Here is a 17,048-nt window from a genome sequence, read left to right on the forward strand (position 1 = left end):
GAACATTTGGGGAGATAGTATCAGTGAACTGGAGATAAACTATATGAAAGCATAGAAGTAAACTCTATATTTCCCAATAGAGGACGATAGGTTGAAGCTGAGAATATTTGGAGGGCTTTAACTTGTGTGCATGGAACCAGACTTGGGTCTGTGTTGCCTTTTTGATTAGGGTACAGAGCATCAGATATTTGCCAAGTATTTTCTACAACATTCCTAAAACTTGGCCAAATTCTGTTACTAACAGGACACGGACTAAACTCGGTCACTGCTATTGATTACATCTGATGAACACATATTTCTTGAAACTCTGAAGCAGAGACAAGTCTGCCAACTTACAGGTAACCTAAAATATAAAAGGGTTAATAATGGGCACTGTGGCTTAGTGATTTTCCTGTTTTTAGCAGAATACAAAAAGGATGAGGAGCTTGTTAGCATCACATTCTTAATTTTTTCAAGCCAGACTGGAGAAAATTCAGCTTTTGAATGACTTATTATTTATTTTTAATGCTTTTGAATTTTTAAAAAAATTTCTGAGAGAGAGCGCGTGAGCAAGGGAGGGTCAGAGAGAGAGGGGGACACAGAATCTGAAGCAGGCTCCCAAATGACAAATTTAAAAAGAGCACTGCAGGGGCACCTGGGTGGCTCAGTCAGTTGAGCATCTGACTTCGGCTCAGGTCATCTCATGATTCGTAGGTTTGAGCCCCATGTCGGGCTCTGTGCTGACAGCTTGGAGCCTAGAGTCTTTCTTTGGATTCTGTGTCTCCCTCTTTCTCTGACCCTCCCCTGCTCACGCTGTCTCTCTCTGTCTCTCTCTCGTGCGTGTGCGCTCTCAAAAATAAAACATTAAAAAATTTAAAAAAAGGAAAAAGAGCACTGCTTTAAATAAAGCATAGGTGGTTGTTTTGATAAGTGTCCTTGAGGAATGGCTTTGATAATGAACAGAGGCAAATGTAACAGTGCACGTATACACCGTACCTTCATTTTTCTTTAAAAAGTATATTTGAAGCTACTGGTTTTAACCCTCCGGTTGTTTCGATGGCCACATTTTCAGAATGTCCTCGCCAAGGCAGCTAGGACAAATGCTTCAGGAGGCTTTTTGATAAAAGTTTGGCCAGTGGCCAGTTGAGTATCAGGGCTAAACTCCTGACTCCTCTTTGGACTCTTACATTTCCTCACAATTTGTGCACGTGCTGCCATATGCTCCCACTCCAGCCTCTGAGGCTTCCCAGTGAGTGGTGGCTAGCGCTCGGATTTATGCTTGCTTGAAGGAAAGAAACGAGTCCTTGATTTCAAGATGTGCTTAAATAGGTTGCTGCTGCTGAACGGAGTTTTACCTTTTTAAGTGCCCTTCTGGTAGACGGAAGCATTACTCAGACTTACTGAACAACACAACTGCTAGACAGGACAAAGATATTTTATGTACTCATTAGAAATCTCGAATCATTAGCTAAATTGCACCTTGGACTTAGTGGTCATGATCTCGAATGGCAGTTTAAGTTCTCTGAGGTCCCTGGTTCTCATGATGTATACTGGGAATTAAATATGTCCCACAGAGATTTTTATTGGAAAAGAATTATTGGAAAATCATTATTTTTCACTGAATCTTGAAAAACACTGAGTTCTGAATGTGGTTTGCTTTGTGATGTTAATATCTTTGAATCAACAGAAAGCTACCTAGAAGAACAGGCCATCGGTGAAACTAACCGGGCTAGATGTCCTTGACCTTCTGAGGGCTTGCTCCTGCAGTAAGACCCCAAGGCCTTATTATGCTTCTGTAATAAAAAGCGTGCACGATTCATTAAGGATAGAGAGCAGGCTTTATGTTATATTTATTTATTTTCCAGCTTGTACAAACTGGATGTAGAAGCATAAACATAGTACATTTCTACCATCTTCAACAAAAATATAACCAATATGTACAATTATTGTATTAAAAATACAAAAGGGATACAGACTCCACCAATGTCTTTCTAAAAGACATACAGGTACAAGTAGTATCAAAAGTATGAGGAAATCACCAGTTAATTGTACATTCTGCACTTGACATCACAGAGCGAACTGAGATTAGCAGTCCTATGTTCTACAATTACTTAATGCTTAGATAACGTTTGTGCGACTTGTGGTAGAGCTAGGTTTGTCTATCTGCACATGAGGTCCATAGCCTATATAAGAAAACTGGCAAATAATGCATATTACATGGAAAATTACAAATGCATAATTGACAATGTAATATATAAGCAAGTAGACAAATGCCATGATACAGAAGAGATTTATTAAATAAAGCACTGACATTGTTTTGATACAGTGAAAAAACACTGCAATTTGACTTTTAAAATTTGAAGCTATTTACGTTTATCTACTGATCAATATGATCAGCTGAATTTAATGGAAAAAAAATCCAAGACCAGCAGTTCCTCACATTTGAGTACTACTCGGATTGGCAGCCTTCACTTTTCCGGAGTCTGTGCAAAAACAACACAAAAATAGAGTGGAGGGGTCATTTCAGTCATTATAGGGTTAATAGCAGCTGTGAGCAGGTGGTTGCTACACGTAGGCCTTCTCTGTCTGCGGCGGTGTCCGTAAAGCCACTTACAGGTTAGTCTTTGGTGACTAACCCGCCTCGCAAAGGCTGGCATGTCTAATCAGGTGTTTGATCTTTTGTTCTTCTATCACGTTAAAGGCTTGTTTATTCCCTAATGCCAATTCGGTACAGGGAGGCTGTCTCGAAAGAGCAGTATTAACAGCTGGCGTCAGCTCCAACATCCCAAGCTGCTTGCACTGCGTTGCTATCCAGTTACAAACGTTTCTCTTTAAAAACGAAAAAAAAAATCCCTAAAACTAATTTAACAAAAATCTAAGAAACATAACTTAAAAAAAACGGGGTTTGCCATCCATCTCGATGGAGCAGGACACGCCCTCAAATGACACTGTCCTGCACTCCATAAGGCTCAGACACAGGACACAAGAGTCCTTTTCCCTCCCCTGGCCGTGTGCAAACAGTTTTGCAGAAGAACCGCACCCACTGGGGAAGGAGCGGATGAGGTGTCTTGGGATCTAAGGACTTGGCTAATATTTTCTACTTCCAGGATAGCGCCCTTCCCGGGTGAGGCCAGAAGGACACGGGAAGACAGGGTTGAAAGCCAGGTCCTCCCTCTTCTTGGTGTGACCACACCCTGTCTGGCATATTTGGTTTTTTGGAAACCCAGGCTGGCAACCCTACTTAAAGGTTCAAAATAATACTGTAATCATTAAATGGGTAGAACATTTACTCTCTGAACACAATCTTTAAATTCATTAGAAAAAAAAAGACATTGTAAACAAGTGGACAAAGCACTGTACTCAGAGGATTTCATTGTTTTCTTTGTCTTCTTTGATGGGTTAAAGGCCCCAAGTAGTTCAATGGCTAGCTTTTCTCATTATCCCAATGAGACCAAGTGCTGGGACTGGACTGAAATCTAAGAGGAAGATTTAACAAAACCCTTCCAGGCATCGAGAAGTGCAGCCAGAGTGAATCATCTTGCGGCGACGATCTTGGAACCGGGAATGACGCCGTGTGGGGTGGCAGGCAGCAACCGTGGGGGCTCGGACACTGCTGCACTGTGCATTTCAAGCAACAAGGTCTGAAAAGTGCCAGGGCAATTTCTTCACAGTATTTCACATGCAAAGGGGAAAGGAAGAAGGGGAGAAGAAGCCCCATGCTGCTTTTAAGGCAGGGAAGGAGGCAAACTGGTCCACCATCTTCAGAATGTGAGTTCCAAGGCTCCACTGCTAGGGACGTCTTCTTGTGCTCTCCTTTTAGGTGGCTAGCTCTGGGTCCAGAAAAGCCTGTGCCTCAAACAGCAGATACTTGCTCATCTTCTGCAGACGCAACCAGGAAAGAAAGAAAGGAAAAAAAAAAAAATCAGCAGGCAGGCAAGTCATTTCTTTACTAGATACTATATTCACTGATAGGTTAAATAAAAATACCATAGCTATTTTTTTTAGTATAGCTCACTTAAAACCTTTTCCTCTTTTTTCTAAGATTAATACCAAGTTTTTAAAAAGTACATATGATGCATATTTTAAATATATATATACAGAACAAAATATAAGTATCGTACGCGTACTGATTGCAAAGTTAATGAACTTATTGAAAATTATGAAGCAGCATGGGACTTTAGATAATATACACTCGCACGTAAATCTAAAAGGATATGTAACAAAATGTTAATAATGGTTCCCGGCAAGAGGCAGGATTAGAAGTGATTTTCATTTTTTGTCTTTTACTTTTTTCCATAATGATTATTTGCATAATAAACATGTGAACCGAGGGCACGAGGTGATCTCCGTCACCCTCACTGCAGCGTGGCCAGGTAGGTTTACAGAAAGGCAGCAAAGGAGCTGTAAGGTACACTTCTTTATCAGACTTTCATTAGGAACTTGTTAAAAGTCCAAATAACAGGATTTCCACAGAAAACTTTGAGAATCGGTAAAGAAATCTAGTAATGAAACACACTTTATTACAAGTGTCCCCTCTGCAATCTTTGGTATTTCTGAAGATATTCAGGAATAAACAACCTTGAATATCAAATGTTCTTTGTGTTGGATATGGCTAAGGACACGGCTGACCAAGGTACTAAGAAAACGAATGCCCTGGAAAGCCCACGGGCAGGGTAAGGGAACACAGCTAATGCTACAGTTGTAAGAATGCATATATACCATCCTCCTCTGTGGAAAACCCCTGAGACTGATAGGGGGCGAGGCGTGGGTCACACTCATTGGGCTTATGCCACTGCGGTTTGTTCACTGGCCGGCCGCTGGCTGCAGGCCCGTGCGGCTGCTGTGCGGGCGAAGGCCCAGCCGTGTCGGTGGGTCGGGCGACCATCCGAGATCTCTGAAGCGCCACATTGTAGTCGGGAGGTTTTCTGGCTGGATGGGAATGTCCTTCTGGAAAGTCAGTGATGGGAATTCCAATGTAGCCTGGAGGGGTGGGCGGGGGCTCTCGATACCTGCCCTCCTTCCGCACTGCAGGGAAGATAATACTGGTCATTGCAAGTTTTGTGGAAAATTATTTCATGCCACAAAGGTTTACAATAAATTATAAAAATAAACATTGAAAACACAGTGCAATGACAAATGTGATTTTGTGTGGTATACGAGATAGTGGTGGGGGATGCAGTAGGCGAGGCAATGGATGTTAACTGGTCCAAATATTCACAATGATTACCTCTGTGTGGTAAAATAATTGGTGAGAAAAGTTACTAAACAATGTAATCTTTAAACACACTACTTCAGATCTTGCATTTAACTATAAAATAGTGATAGGGTTAATACCTAACCCTTGGGTTTATTGGAGAGATTAAGCAAAGAGAAAACATAAAAGGTACCCAGTATTACGCCTGGGAGATATTAGCAGTGCCTGCTCTAAGTTTCCTTCCTCCTCCTCTCCCTGCCCTCTGGACAAGGTAGGCTAGTTCATCTCACCTGGGCATCTACCCTTGTCAGGCAGAAAATCAATCATGCATTACTTTCAGGTCGTGGACCTCACTTTGGAAGAGAGAATTAAATTTAGAAAAGTAGTGCAAAAATTGACTCTCAACTATAAGGTATGTATTTCTCTTAAAACCCTTTATTAATGTTCATGACCTAGAGCACGAAATCTGTGAAGCCAAGTAGAACGAGAGTTTTATTTTCTGGAACTTCATAGATTCAGTCATTAGGAATGAAAATCATCTTGTCTTTGCAATAAAAACTGTAAGTATTAGTTTGTTAAAAGAAAGTGGTTTAAAAATTGCAACCCAAGATGACGTATTAACTGTTTTCCATCCATGACTACTTATAGGGCAAAATAACAATTTCCCTAATAAAAATGATGCCTCTAATGATTATAGACTTTCTCACTCTGTATCCTGTAATTTATTCCTACACTTCAGTTAGGTAGATGTTGGATATGCCATAGAAAATACAACCTGATAGGAATGGGGGAACATGAGAGACTTCATAAGAGAAACAGCAGCAAAGCAAAAGCATCTTTCAAATACTGAGAACTATGCCTAGACAGTAATTTATAAGTGCTTTCCATAGAATTTCTTTAATCCCCACATCAACTGTATTGACAAAAATTGTTAAACTCATTTTACAAGGGAATAAACAGGCATAGGTTAGTACCTTGCCCATATGTCACGAAGCTAATAAAGTGGCAAGCAGAGATTCAACCCCCAATCTGCCAAATTCGTAGCCTATGTTCTTATGCTTTATGTTACCTCTCAACAACCCTCCCCTCCCCCGCCCCGGTTCTACAGGGTGCAGCACATGACTTGTCTGCAAAACAAAAGTCAACGGAAGGTTTATACATGCAAAGTGTCAAGTTCTAAGTAGAATTCAAGGAACAAAACAGAACATTTAAAACAGCTCCAATTACACAAGTTCTTCCTTTAGAAAGAATGGGCATCCTTCTGATAATTTTACCCTAAAAGATAAGAAAACATCCATAATGATAATCTGCTGATCCTGACTGCTAAAATGTACAGACTGTTTAGTATGTTGGAATGTATCTGACCACAGAACCTGGGCTTATGTTAACCACTCTTATTTCAAAATCCTAGACATACTGCTGACTTGGAAGTCTTCAACAACAATGGGTGGGTCAAAACGAGGAAAAGAACCACGAACACATAATTTTACTTCTGAAATGTGAGCTCTGGCAAAGCTCTCCAACAAGCTTACCAATAAGTCCCTTTGCAGTACTCGGCGTCGCAGCTACGTGGGCCGGCGCGGGAACAGGTTTGGCTTCTTCCGTGGTCACGGTGGGGATGCTACTGCTTTCGGCTTCAATGGAAACATCTTTTCCACCCCTTCGCTTTATTGTGCCTGTATCACCTTCTGAGTCTTCTCCCCAGTACCCCGTGGAAGACGCCCAGCTTGCCCGGGACTGGGCTTGTTCAAGACTCTCTCTGCTCTGATTTTGCCTGTTGTACTTCGTGCTGTGATCGGAAAACATCAGTTGGTCCATATGGCTGCTTGAGGCCCATAATCCTGCAGGATCCCCTGAATAATCAAAGTGAGTGTGCCCGAATGGCAGTGTTTCCCAGCTTCTCTGGTGCTGAATGGTCTGTATATTATCATGTGAGCCACTTGAGCACGACGTCCAGCTCCCTCGGCCGCTGTCGGCAGCATCGAGTGACGCACGGTCCCCTTGGTCTTGGGAAAGTTCCTCTGTGCTTGGGGAAGAAATTACTGTAGCCGTAGCATACAAGCCCCGACTCTCGGACATCGGCGCATAGGACCTACGTGGTCGAAAGAAATGCAAAGGGAGAAAAAGTGCAAGATTGTTAACAGACCTGTGATATAAAACCAAGATACGTTTTCTCTCCCCTAAGAAGGTGGCTTTGTTTTATCACAAGAAGAGGATGAAAGCACCTCTGAATTGCATTCTCGTAGCCGGTTCTGCCACATCCAGTTTGCTCACCTTGTCGTTGCCAAAACACAAATACAGAGGGAAAAGAACACCAACTTGCTTATTGATAATAAAGGAACCCTTTCCTTAGAAGATTAAAGGACAAGTCAACACAATCTGATTTCAGGAAGGCAGCTCACACACAGGGCCTGGGACATCCTGAAGCCACCCTCTGCCTCTAGCACAGAGCAACTGTATTCCAATAACGAATAAAGCTAACTTGAAAAGCAGTGTGTACAATAAAAACAGCATGGGACCTAATAATCTAGAAATTGTAAAAATCAGAACTGGGATGGGAGAGCATTTCTTAGGCATTAGGTAAAATAATAGAAATACACATGCAGAATAAAGGACTGCTTTTTAAAGGGCAGAAGAAGGAATGCAAAAGAACACTAAAGAAGTGCTGCCCACCCTAGGCTGTACTGATCTGGTTCGATCATAGTCCGCCTTTCCATCCTGCCCACACCGAGGTTTGTCTCCACGATGCTGACAGAATGCCTCTGGCGCCTCTCGTCATGCAGTGAGACTGGCACGGAGTCAAAGGAAGAATTGCTGACAATACTGGATCGTGAAGAAATCTCACTGTGACCAGAATCTGAGAAATTATCCACGGTACCACTGGGAGCCAGAGTGTAGCCTGCATGGGAAATAATGACCATATTGATTAGACACCACAGGTTTACAACATAAAACTGAAGTCTACCAAATAGAAGCAAAACCAAAATGTAGGCCAACGTTATCACCATTGAAGTGAGGGAAAAACCATTGTACTTGTGGAGACAAGGTGTCTGAGTGAAGGTAAACGTTTACTCAAATGAAATTTTACATGTTTCATTAAAGTTTAAAGATAAAAAAAAAAGAAATACTGTTATGTGCGCTAGGAAATTTTTCACAAATCATGGCACTACTTGACTATTCGTAGCTCCTTTAGGTATAAATACTACTACTATTAGTCTATGTAAAATAAGCTATGAAGAATAACTATGATCAAGTTTAAAAGTATTTAACTGCAAAGTCAGTAATCTTTAACAAAGTTTTTAATTTTTAAAACATTATGGCATAGAATATTCAGCCAGAAGTATCTGTCTTAGAATTCTAAGTGGACATATAAGAATAATACCAGGAGAAAATATCTTTGAGTTTTGTCATTTGTTTTTCAGTATTAATAATATATTGGATGAATCACACAAAAGCCAATTGTTTTGTGCAAAATCTCCAGTTTCTCCCTAGACCATCAAAATGTCTAAAGAGATGTCCTGAAGGACCCTTAAATCTTCTTTGTTGCTAAAAATAATTTTGAAAGTCACAAAGAAAGAGGTATTTGTCTTGATATTTTTAATGAAAAAATTCAAATCTTCTTTCTCAGTACTCATGTTTTTAAACAATATTACTATAGATCTCATGTTACTTAAACAAAATGCTGGTTTTATATGAGTATATGTACACAATGCAAATTTTTCAATGCCACTTACCTAATAAAAAAAATTAAGTCTAGAACACTTAAATGTTGCTAATTTACTTTTTATGTGTACTTCCCCATCCTTTCAGTAACTTATTAATTCCTGATTTATTTTTTAAAAGTTGCACAGGTCTTGATAAGATTTTAATCCATTCATCTATGACAAGTCTTTCTTTAGAGGACACTGCAAGTTCTGATAGACAAGATTTAAAGCCTTCCCTGAACAGTCCGCTCAAAAAAACATCTCTAGAAAAATAATCACTTGGATGGAGCACTTGACATGTAGAGGAATTCTCCCATTTTCCTTAACTAATAATGAGAAAATTCCTCTCTTTCCCACCCCATTTTTGGTTCTATAAACCCCACCTATCCCATAGGTCCGTGGTGCATTGTTATTCTTGTTACTGTTCTCACTTCCAAGAGAAGAGGAGGAACTGGTTAAGTCCAACTGCCCGGAGCCAAAAGATCTCAGCTGATTGTCAGTGCCACCTAACAACAGGATGAGAAAAGAATTTAGATGTATCCATTTAACAAGGACAGTAGAGACTGATACGCACACAAAATGCATCGATGTCTGAAATATCTAAAAAGCAAAGCCAGAAAGGTATTTGTCATGTCCGTGAAATCTAATAATGTATTAATCTTTTTGGCTTCCTCCACAGAAAACTGTCTTAGCCATTTATTACTGGTTTGTACCCATTCAGTTAAAGGGTAGAAAGAGAAAGGAACTTGGAAGGTTATGGAGCAGAAAATTATTTTTATTTTAATATAAGAAAGCATCAACATAAAGAAGAGAGTTTGCCTAAAATTTAATCTCTTTGAAAATAAAATAGCAACAACATCAACAACAAAACAGATAATCAAGACCCGTGTTAATACAATGAAAAAATAAATCAGGAAGATATTAGTTTTATATTTTTAAAGCCCTCTACTCTGCAATTAATGTTTTATAATCATATTTAGAGTACCTTTTATTATAAAAATTATTTCCACACTTACAATCAATAAAAACCTTAAACGTACGTTTTAAAAGGACTTATGTACTTTCACACTGTTTACTGTAAGTATAATATTAAAAAAATACCAAACTTCTTCCAAATTTATTGACCAAGGGGAAAAAATCCATTGGGAATTATATAGGACATCATTTTAAATGACTCTAATATCAAAAATGATGTAATATATAACTTTGGAATTCATTGCAGCTGAAATGTATAGATGGCTCTAAAGGAAAACAGTAAGTAAGTTAGTGCTACCTTTCCTTGGAGAACTCTGTGGAGAAGTGGGAGGAGAAGAGAGCTGGGAAGATGCATTTGATATAGTATCTTCTGCTTGTTTTTTATGACGCTCCAGACTTCCTTCTTCAGACAAAGAAAGAATTTTCTTTAAAGCCTGTGGAGAGTAGATGCCTATAAAAGAAAGAAAGAATTATGTATTTTCATGACTAAAAAGAAATCGCATGAATAACTAAAATCTTTTCATAAGGTTTAATATTACATTTAGTTTCAACCTATTTGTAATATCAACAGTCTCTGTACTCATCCTGGTATAAACAGTAAGCTTGCAGAAAGCACACGGCACCTGTAATGTGGTTTCTGGTTGATAGCTGCTAGAGTGCTAGAAACAGACTGCTTTTGATATTTTACTTTAGATTCTAAATCTTAAAGTAATCACCCTCTTCATTCAACAATATGTTGACATTAGACAATAATGGAGAAAAAAATAAACAATTCGGAAATATTAGAATTTATGACAAAAGTGATACGGCTAAGAATTTTTATTATTGGAATTCAAGTTCGAGTATTTTGGTGAACTCAAAACAGGTACTTTGGTCTTACTGGATACGTTGGCTCAGGAGAAGTGGGAATGATGGGAGAAGACTAACGAGCCAAGAGCTAACCAGAAGTAGTAAGAAAAGTGAATAAAAATGTTCTAAGGAATTCCATGCAGTTAACATATGATCAAAGAAGTAGGTGAAAGAGAAAACAGAAGGAGACCTGTGGATGTGCCCTGTGTCACAGAAACCACATGAGATGATTTTCAGAAGTGAGTGACCCAATGCCAAGCGTAGGATCAAGTAGGATGAGGGTGGAAGAAAAAGGATTACATATGCCAATATAAGGTGATTTCCCCCCCAAAAATTATTTTTAGAATGGGGGAGTCACATTAAAATATTTTACAAAGCCTCTAGCATTCTTATGAGGCACTCTCAATTGCCTTATTTTGAATAGCAAAAAGATAATTGGAAAGGCAGGATAGCCTGACACTGTCTCGATCGATGCTAGTGTTAATGTTCTTAGACTTACTTAATGTTCTTAGACTTCCATTAAGGAGGAGGCAGTGAAACTTTACATAGATTTAATCCTTGATTTCACCTCATGTAAACATCTGATCTTGTTTTAATATAATTATTTAAAGACCACTTTTAAAGCAGTATTTACATATACAGATGCTAACATACACAACATGCATGAAAATGTTAGCTACACGAAAGCTGTATGAATAAACAGTTGTGATCTGGGAAAAAATTCCAAGGCCAGCATTATGCAGAGATTCAAAAACTGCTGTACATTCAGGCACACCTCCACATTTAGCTAAGATATATTAAGCTAAAAGAAAGACTGATAAACTTCCATATAAGAAGGTCACTGTAAAAGAGGGACCAGAGGTCAGGTTGCAGGGGATTTAGGAAGATATGAATATTAATAAGATGATGGACAAAGAAATCTGTAATTCAGTTTATGATAGGGAGAGTAATACAAAACTTCAAAGGGGAAATGTCAAGCAAAGGTATTTTTTTGTCCTTCTTCCCCAAATTCAACAAATGGCATATATGCTGATCAGGAAGAAAGAGCCAAAGATAGACTATATGAGGGACTTACTACAAGACTGGCTCACCTCATAAGGACAGAGGGTCACTGGGCAGGAGTAGATCAGTGACCAATACCCTATTTTATCTAAGTAAACTCCACTACAAGTTTTTTTTCTCCCTTTTATTAACATTGTTTCCTTTCACATATATGTACAAAAAAGAACCCATACATTTTATGAAATATAACTTTGTTGTACCATTTACATAAAGGGAAAAACTAATATACTCTAACATTCCCATTTCACACCCCCCCCACCTCCACCCCGACAAATGAGCATGATTAAATGAGATACTCTAAAATAAACAGTCCCTTCCACTGCCAAAAGTGAAGTTTAACTTTCTGAACATCGATGTTTTACTAAGAGGTAACAATCAAAAAGAGACTCAAGTATATTAGAGTTATTGAAGATAAGGATTTTTTTTCTAATCTGAAAAACATGACACCAAATAGCCTCAAAAGGGGATAAGATGTGAATCACCTACCAAAAGGTGGGAGATCCTTTACGGGCACTTTCTTTCGTGAGGGATACAGGGACACGGCAGGGACCTGCAGTCCTTGGTTGACTTTATGTGGTGGCGGTTGGGGCTGGGGCTGGGGCTGGGCTTGTGCTTTCTGTTGTGACCCTGCCCTGGGAGCCACTGGGGAGGTCTCAGATTTCACCGGCTTTTTGTCACCAGGATTCTTAGGCACTGTGAGTTGTTTGGTTTGAACACAGAACAAGAGATTTCAGTAGTTAGTAGCTATATACAAGATCAGTTCAGAGCTGCATGAGCATTTTCCACACTTTAGAACACTAGAATGTATATAGTACCTTTTCCCCATTGTCTACATAAAGGACAGAAATGGGGGCGGCAGAGAACCCTAGTTACAGAAAATAACAGGCCGGAGAGGACAAAGATATTTACTTTATGAAACTAGTTATCTGAAACGATGATTATACTATTAAGTACCACATTAAAAATAAAAGTAGAAAAATGGAGAGGTCAATATGCTATGTGTATGTATATAAAAAGCACAAATATATGGTAAAATCTACAACAGGAAAATTGTTAGGAATTACTTTTCAAAATGGAGTCCAAAATTCCTTGACATAAATGAACTTAGTTTTTACTTAATAAATGGTATTAACTGTAATCGTTTCACTATTAAATTCTCTCCTATGGGTAGAATTATCTATGTTAGCTAATAGCAACCAATACTGCTTGAATATTATACTGAGAATATAATTCCATGGCATATAGAAAGCAAACTTAATAGGGCAATTAAAAATGCTGTATGTATAATGTATTAACATTCAAAATTACTTAATGACACAGACATACTTCCTCCGTTTCCACGTAAAGAAGCTAAGGATTAGGGAGCTCAAGTAAGTTGCCTAAGGTGACGTTGCTACTTTAAGAAACAAACAGGATTTGAACTCAAAGCAATCTGACTCCAGATGACAAGCTCTTCAGTGTCCTGGGAAAATCTAGTAACGTGAATCTTCTCAAATCATCCAACATTTAAATTCTATAGAGGGTATCTTCAAACCTGCCCATAAACAACCCAAAAGTGCCCTAAATGGAAAATGCCTCATCTTACACAAAAGCAGATGCAAATAAACAGAAAACTGCCCCCATTTCTAGCCTGGCCAGATTTTTAAAGGCCAGGAAACTACATATTAGGCTGTGTTTTGGTTCACCGTGTAGCAGAACTCCTGCTTCCTGTGGTGGGTGAACTTGCTGCCGGGCACTGTCAGGCGGAGGGTGTAAAGGGCAGCCGGCGTACCGCGTCACAGGCCCCTCTGATGAGGCAGGCCCTTCAACCCTCTCAGGTTGCCCATCATTTTGGAAGAATCATTGTGAGAAAACAAGGGATGCAACGGGAACAGCAGTCACCCTAAGTCTCTGTTGTCATCCTCCCCACACCAAACAAGTTGGACGGGAGGTCTGGCTTCAGACAGGACTGTATGGTATCAACGGCAGCATCCAAGGGAGGGGCTAATATGTCCCCAGGATGCTACTGACCCCTCTGCACTAAGCCCCATTTGTCACCGCCCATACCACTGCTCAGGAAACAAATCTGCATTTAAGATTCTGCAGCCACTTTAAGGAAAAACTCACGTGTGTTGGTTGCTGGCTCACACTGCAGTGACAATGTCTGAAGACTCTCCTCATCCATTTCTAGCTCCAAATTGGACAGGTACTGCTTGACTTTTCGAGCCATTTGGGCATCTTCATAAAGCTTTTTGGCATTGAGAAAGGAACTACGACGTACCCGCTTTTTATGACCACCTGTCTGAGCAACGTCTAGCACTGTTGCATTTGTACTACCCTGGCTGAGAGACCTGGAAGATGAAAAGGCAGATATGCAGCTCACTCTAGCATGGGGTTCCTTTATCTATTTGAAACATGCCAAGACTTACATAAGTATTCTATGTTCAAAAGATCACATGCCTCATTCTGGTAGGTAAACTGTTACAAAGAAATATAGACTAAAATAGATTAAAAATTTTTTAAGTTACAAAAGAATCATATGTACATACATATATATATGTTTCTAGTCCAACTCGGAAATTCTGCTTTTCTCATCTACAGAGCATTCAAGCAGTTCTTTCATAGAAGCCAGCAAATACTGATTATATATAAGAGCTCATGCAATACACAGTTAAAAATCATTGAGATTTACATGAAAGTTACTTCTCCTAAAGAGGATGTTTTACATAAATTTAAATAAAATTAGCTACACTGTTCACAATCGTTTTCTTGTTCCCTGAGTTAAAGGTAAAGAGTTTTTAAAGTAAATTAGATGGGTCAATCTGTTAATAAAATGATCATGCAAATGTAAACATATATATATAGAGAGAGAGAGAGAAACTAGCACATGAATTGTTAAGAATTATGTTTAAAAAGTATTGGTTTATAGAATGAAAACAGTAGTTAGTTGAGCTGTAAAAAACTTAGTTTTAACACCTTGGGGCACTTTTTACATTATATATATTTACTTAAGTATCTGTGCAAATAGTATTTAAATTGCACAGTTTTTCCTTTTAACATTCTTCCTCCCCTAACCCCACATTAGGCTTTCTCCATTTCCAAGTACACAAATTGTATTAAAATAAAATCTTTTTGAAGGTTGTGAAGGATGCCTGGCCTACAGTTCCCCAGAACAATCATCAACCATTTCACAGCTCTCATGGATCATGAACTCAAAAACAAAAGCCCCAACAGATTAAACGTGAAGTCAGCAAGAGGGTTAAGAGAAAATGCAAAGCATCAGAAAATACAGCAGGTAAGAAAACAATGCAATGAGCCGGAAAAGAACTGTGTGTGGGTTTGCAAGGTCTCCACCACTTACCCCAAACTTCTCCATTTCTTCTTCCTGTAAGTGAGAGCCATGGAGATTGAAGCATGGGTGTAGAAAGAGAGACAGAAAGATCACAAGCTCAGAAAGAAAGGACTAGACTTCTGGATAAGCAGTACTAGAAGCTCACAAATATTAAACTCCATAATCACCTCACACACACAACATTACCGGCAATACTTTACTCGCTCAAAAGATAGATATATTTAACTTTTTTTCTAAAAACTCCCCTCCTTCACTGGATTAATCATTTTTTGACTATACTGCCAACTAAATCCACTGCATGGATACTGAGCCCATATAGTTTGGTTTCCTTATGTATTTTAGTTCATACTATCAATTATGAGTTTTAAGCTCTACAAATCAAGTGTTCTGACAAGTAAGGAATAGTTGTGCCTAGTTTCAAATGAAAAATTTCTGCAGGACACACTGTTTTACTGACAGTCAGAAGTGCACCTGAGGCAGAATAAGACATTTATTTTGAATTAGAGATCAGGGGATTCTCGGCATCACCTAATAAAATTTCTGCCATGCCACAAATGTAAATATTAAAAAATGACTCATTTATTAGGAGACCTCTAAACCCAAACTTCTCTAATCCCACACCTGTTACTGAAGAGGACACACTCACCGAGTCCTGAACATGAGGGCAGGGTCCATGTTAACTGAAGCCATTCGGCCAACGTGACGAATTTCTTTTGCAATCATCCTTAGCTTCTCAAAATTGACTAGCCCATCGACTTTTGAGTCATTTCCTATTATTGGTGAAGAAGAAAAAGGGAATCCTATCACATTCATTTATCTTCTGCTCCCATAAGTGAAGACAGAAAATCTACTTTATATTTACCTTCATGAAGGAATGTGAGATCCTTCTTGATAACTGGGAATAGAGGGATTATGGGAGGCTGTAGGTTTTGACTGTTGAGGACATTGCGATATTTTGCCATGTTTCTGGAGGGATCAAACAAGTCTTGGAGATCTTGAAACAGCTTTTCATATTTATTGGGAAGTTTTTCCCAGGTTGTTCGTAGTCTGGCTACTGGTGCCAAGTTTAAGCCACTGAAAGGAAAAAAAGAAAAGTGGTATGAAATTAAATGACTCATTCTTACGAAATGAAGAAGGTGAAACAGCATATTGCTTATTAATATATAACACCTCTGTGTTTATGCTGAATATACATAGCAATTTATAGGATTCCTAAGAAACTACTAAGAACTCTGAGTAAGGAGAATTGAAGACAGAAGCAGGGTCAGGAACAAGGGTTATTATTCTTCTTCCCTTCAGACCCTTCTAGTTCATTTATTATGAACAAACTAGAATGTGAAGTATTATGAGGGTAGAATTCTCTTTTGCAGTTTTGCCTCCATACATAGAGAAGCACTTGGCACATAGGAGGCTGGTGATAAAATAGACTGGCCAAGTGTCCTATAAAAGAAAATAAAAGTAATGACTTTTATTTAACACTAATGACAATATGATCAAACTCCTAGTGAGAGACAATGACTCACAATCACCGTGAATGTCAATACTGCTAATTGTTTCAGTCTGTAGTGTCTTCCAGCCTCAATATAAGCACTTTCAAGGGAAGAAAATGAAAATGAACATTCAGTGGGCATCTGCTTTGTGGTGGCTGATAGAAGTCCACATACATAATGTCATTTAAGTTACTTGATCCCTCGTTGGGGCACTGTTACTTCATGAGAAGTAGACTGATATTCAGAGAAATTAAAATAATTTGCCCTAACTTGCAGAACTAAAAACAATAGTGAATATAGCTTTTCTGGGCTCTACATGTAGTTTACAAGAGATTGTTTGGATTCCGAGAAAAAGAATTATTCGCTATGACTCCATCAAAAGCTACTACACTTAAACAAATTATACGGTGTTCGTGGACTGATGTGTAATTTTGATCGCAAACTGAATTGAACCTTAGGACCCA

At 38.9% G+C, this 17,048-nt stretch overlaps 1 protein-coding gene across 6 annotated transcripts in view; it reads right to left on the reverse strand.

Annotated features, from left to right (window-relative positions):
• Positions 1–1,805: 1,805 nt before the first annotated feature.
• The window catches only part of RAPGEF2 (Rap guanine nucleotide exchange factor 2), a 246,596-nt gene continuing 231,353 nt past the window's right edge, over positions 1,806–17,048 (reverse strand). For 2 of the 6 annotated variants that reach the window (XM_039217428.1, XM_039217426.1), the window contains 11 exons: positions 15,957–16,168; positions 15,741–15,864; positions 15,104–15,127; positions 13,870–14,093; positions 12,250–12,456; positions 10,151–10,303; positions 9,261–9,383; positions 7,847–8,072; positions 6,706–7,265; positions 4,699–5,004; positions 1,806–3,858 (listed from right to left, as the gene is read on the reverse strand). In XM_039217428.1, the coding sequence (XP_039073359.1) occupies positions 3,833–3,858; positions 4,699–5,004; positions 6,706–7,265; positions 7,847–8,072; positions 9,261–9,383; positions 10,151–10,303; positions 12,250–12,456; positions 13,870–14,093; positions 15,104–15,127; positions 15,741–15,864; positions 15,957–16,168 (2,185 nt within the window). In that variant the 3' untranslated portion in view covers positions 1,806–3,832. The remainder of the gene's footprint in view (positions 3,859–4,698; positions 5,005–6,705; positions 7,266–7,846; positions 8,073–9,260; positions 9,384–10,150; positions 10,304–12,249; positions 12,457–13,869; positions 14,094–15,103; positions 15,128–15,740; positions 15,865–15,956; positions 16,169–17,048) is intronic. The other 4 variants (XM_039217432.1, XM_039217431.1, XM_039217430.1 and 1 more) reach the window with 3 other exon arrangements.

The sequence above is a fragment of the Hyaena hyaena genome, unplaced genomic scaffold (assembly GCF_003009895.1).
Source record: "Hyaena hyaena isolate Hyena2069 unplaced genomic scaffold, ASM300989v1 scaffold_689, whole genome shotgun sequence".
In the NCBI taxonomy this organism is placed as follows: domain Eukaryota; kingdom Metazoa; phylum Chordata; class Mammalia; order Carnivora; family Hyaenidae; genus Hyaena; species Hyaena hyaena.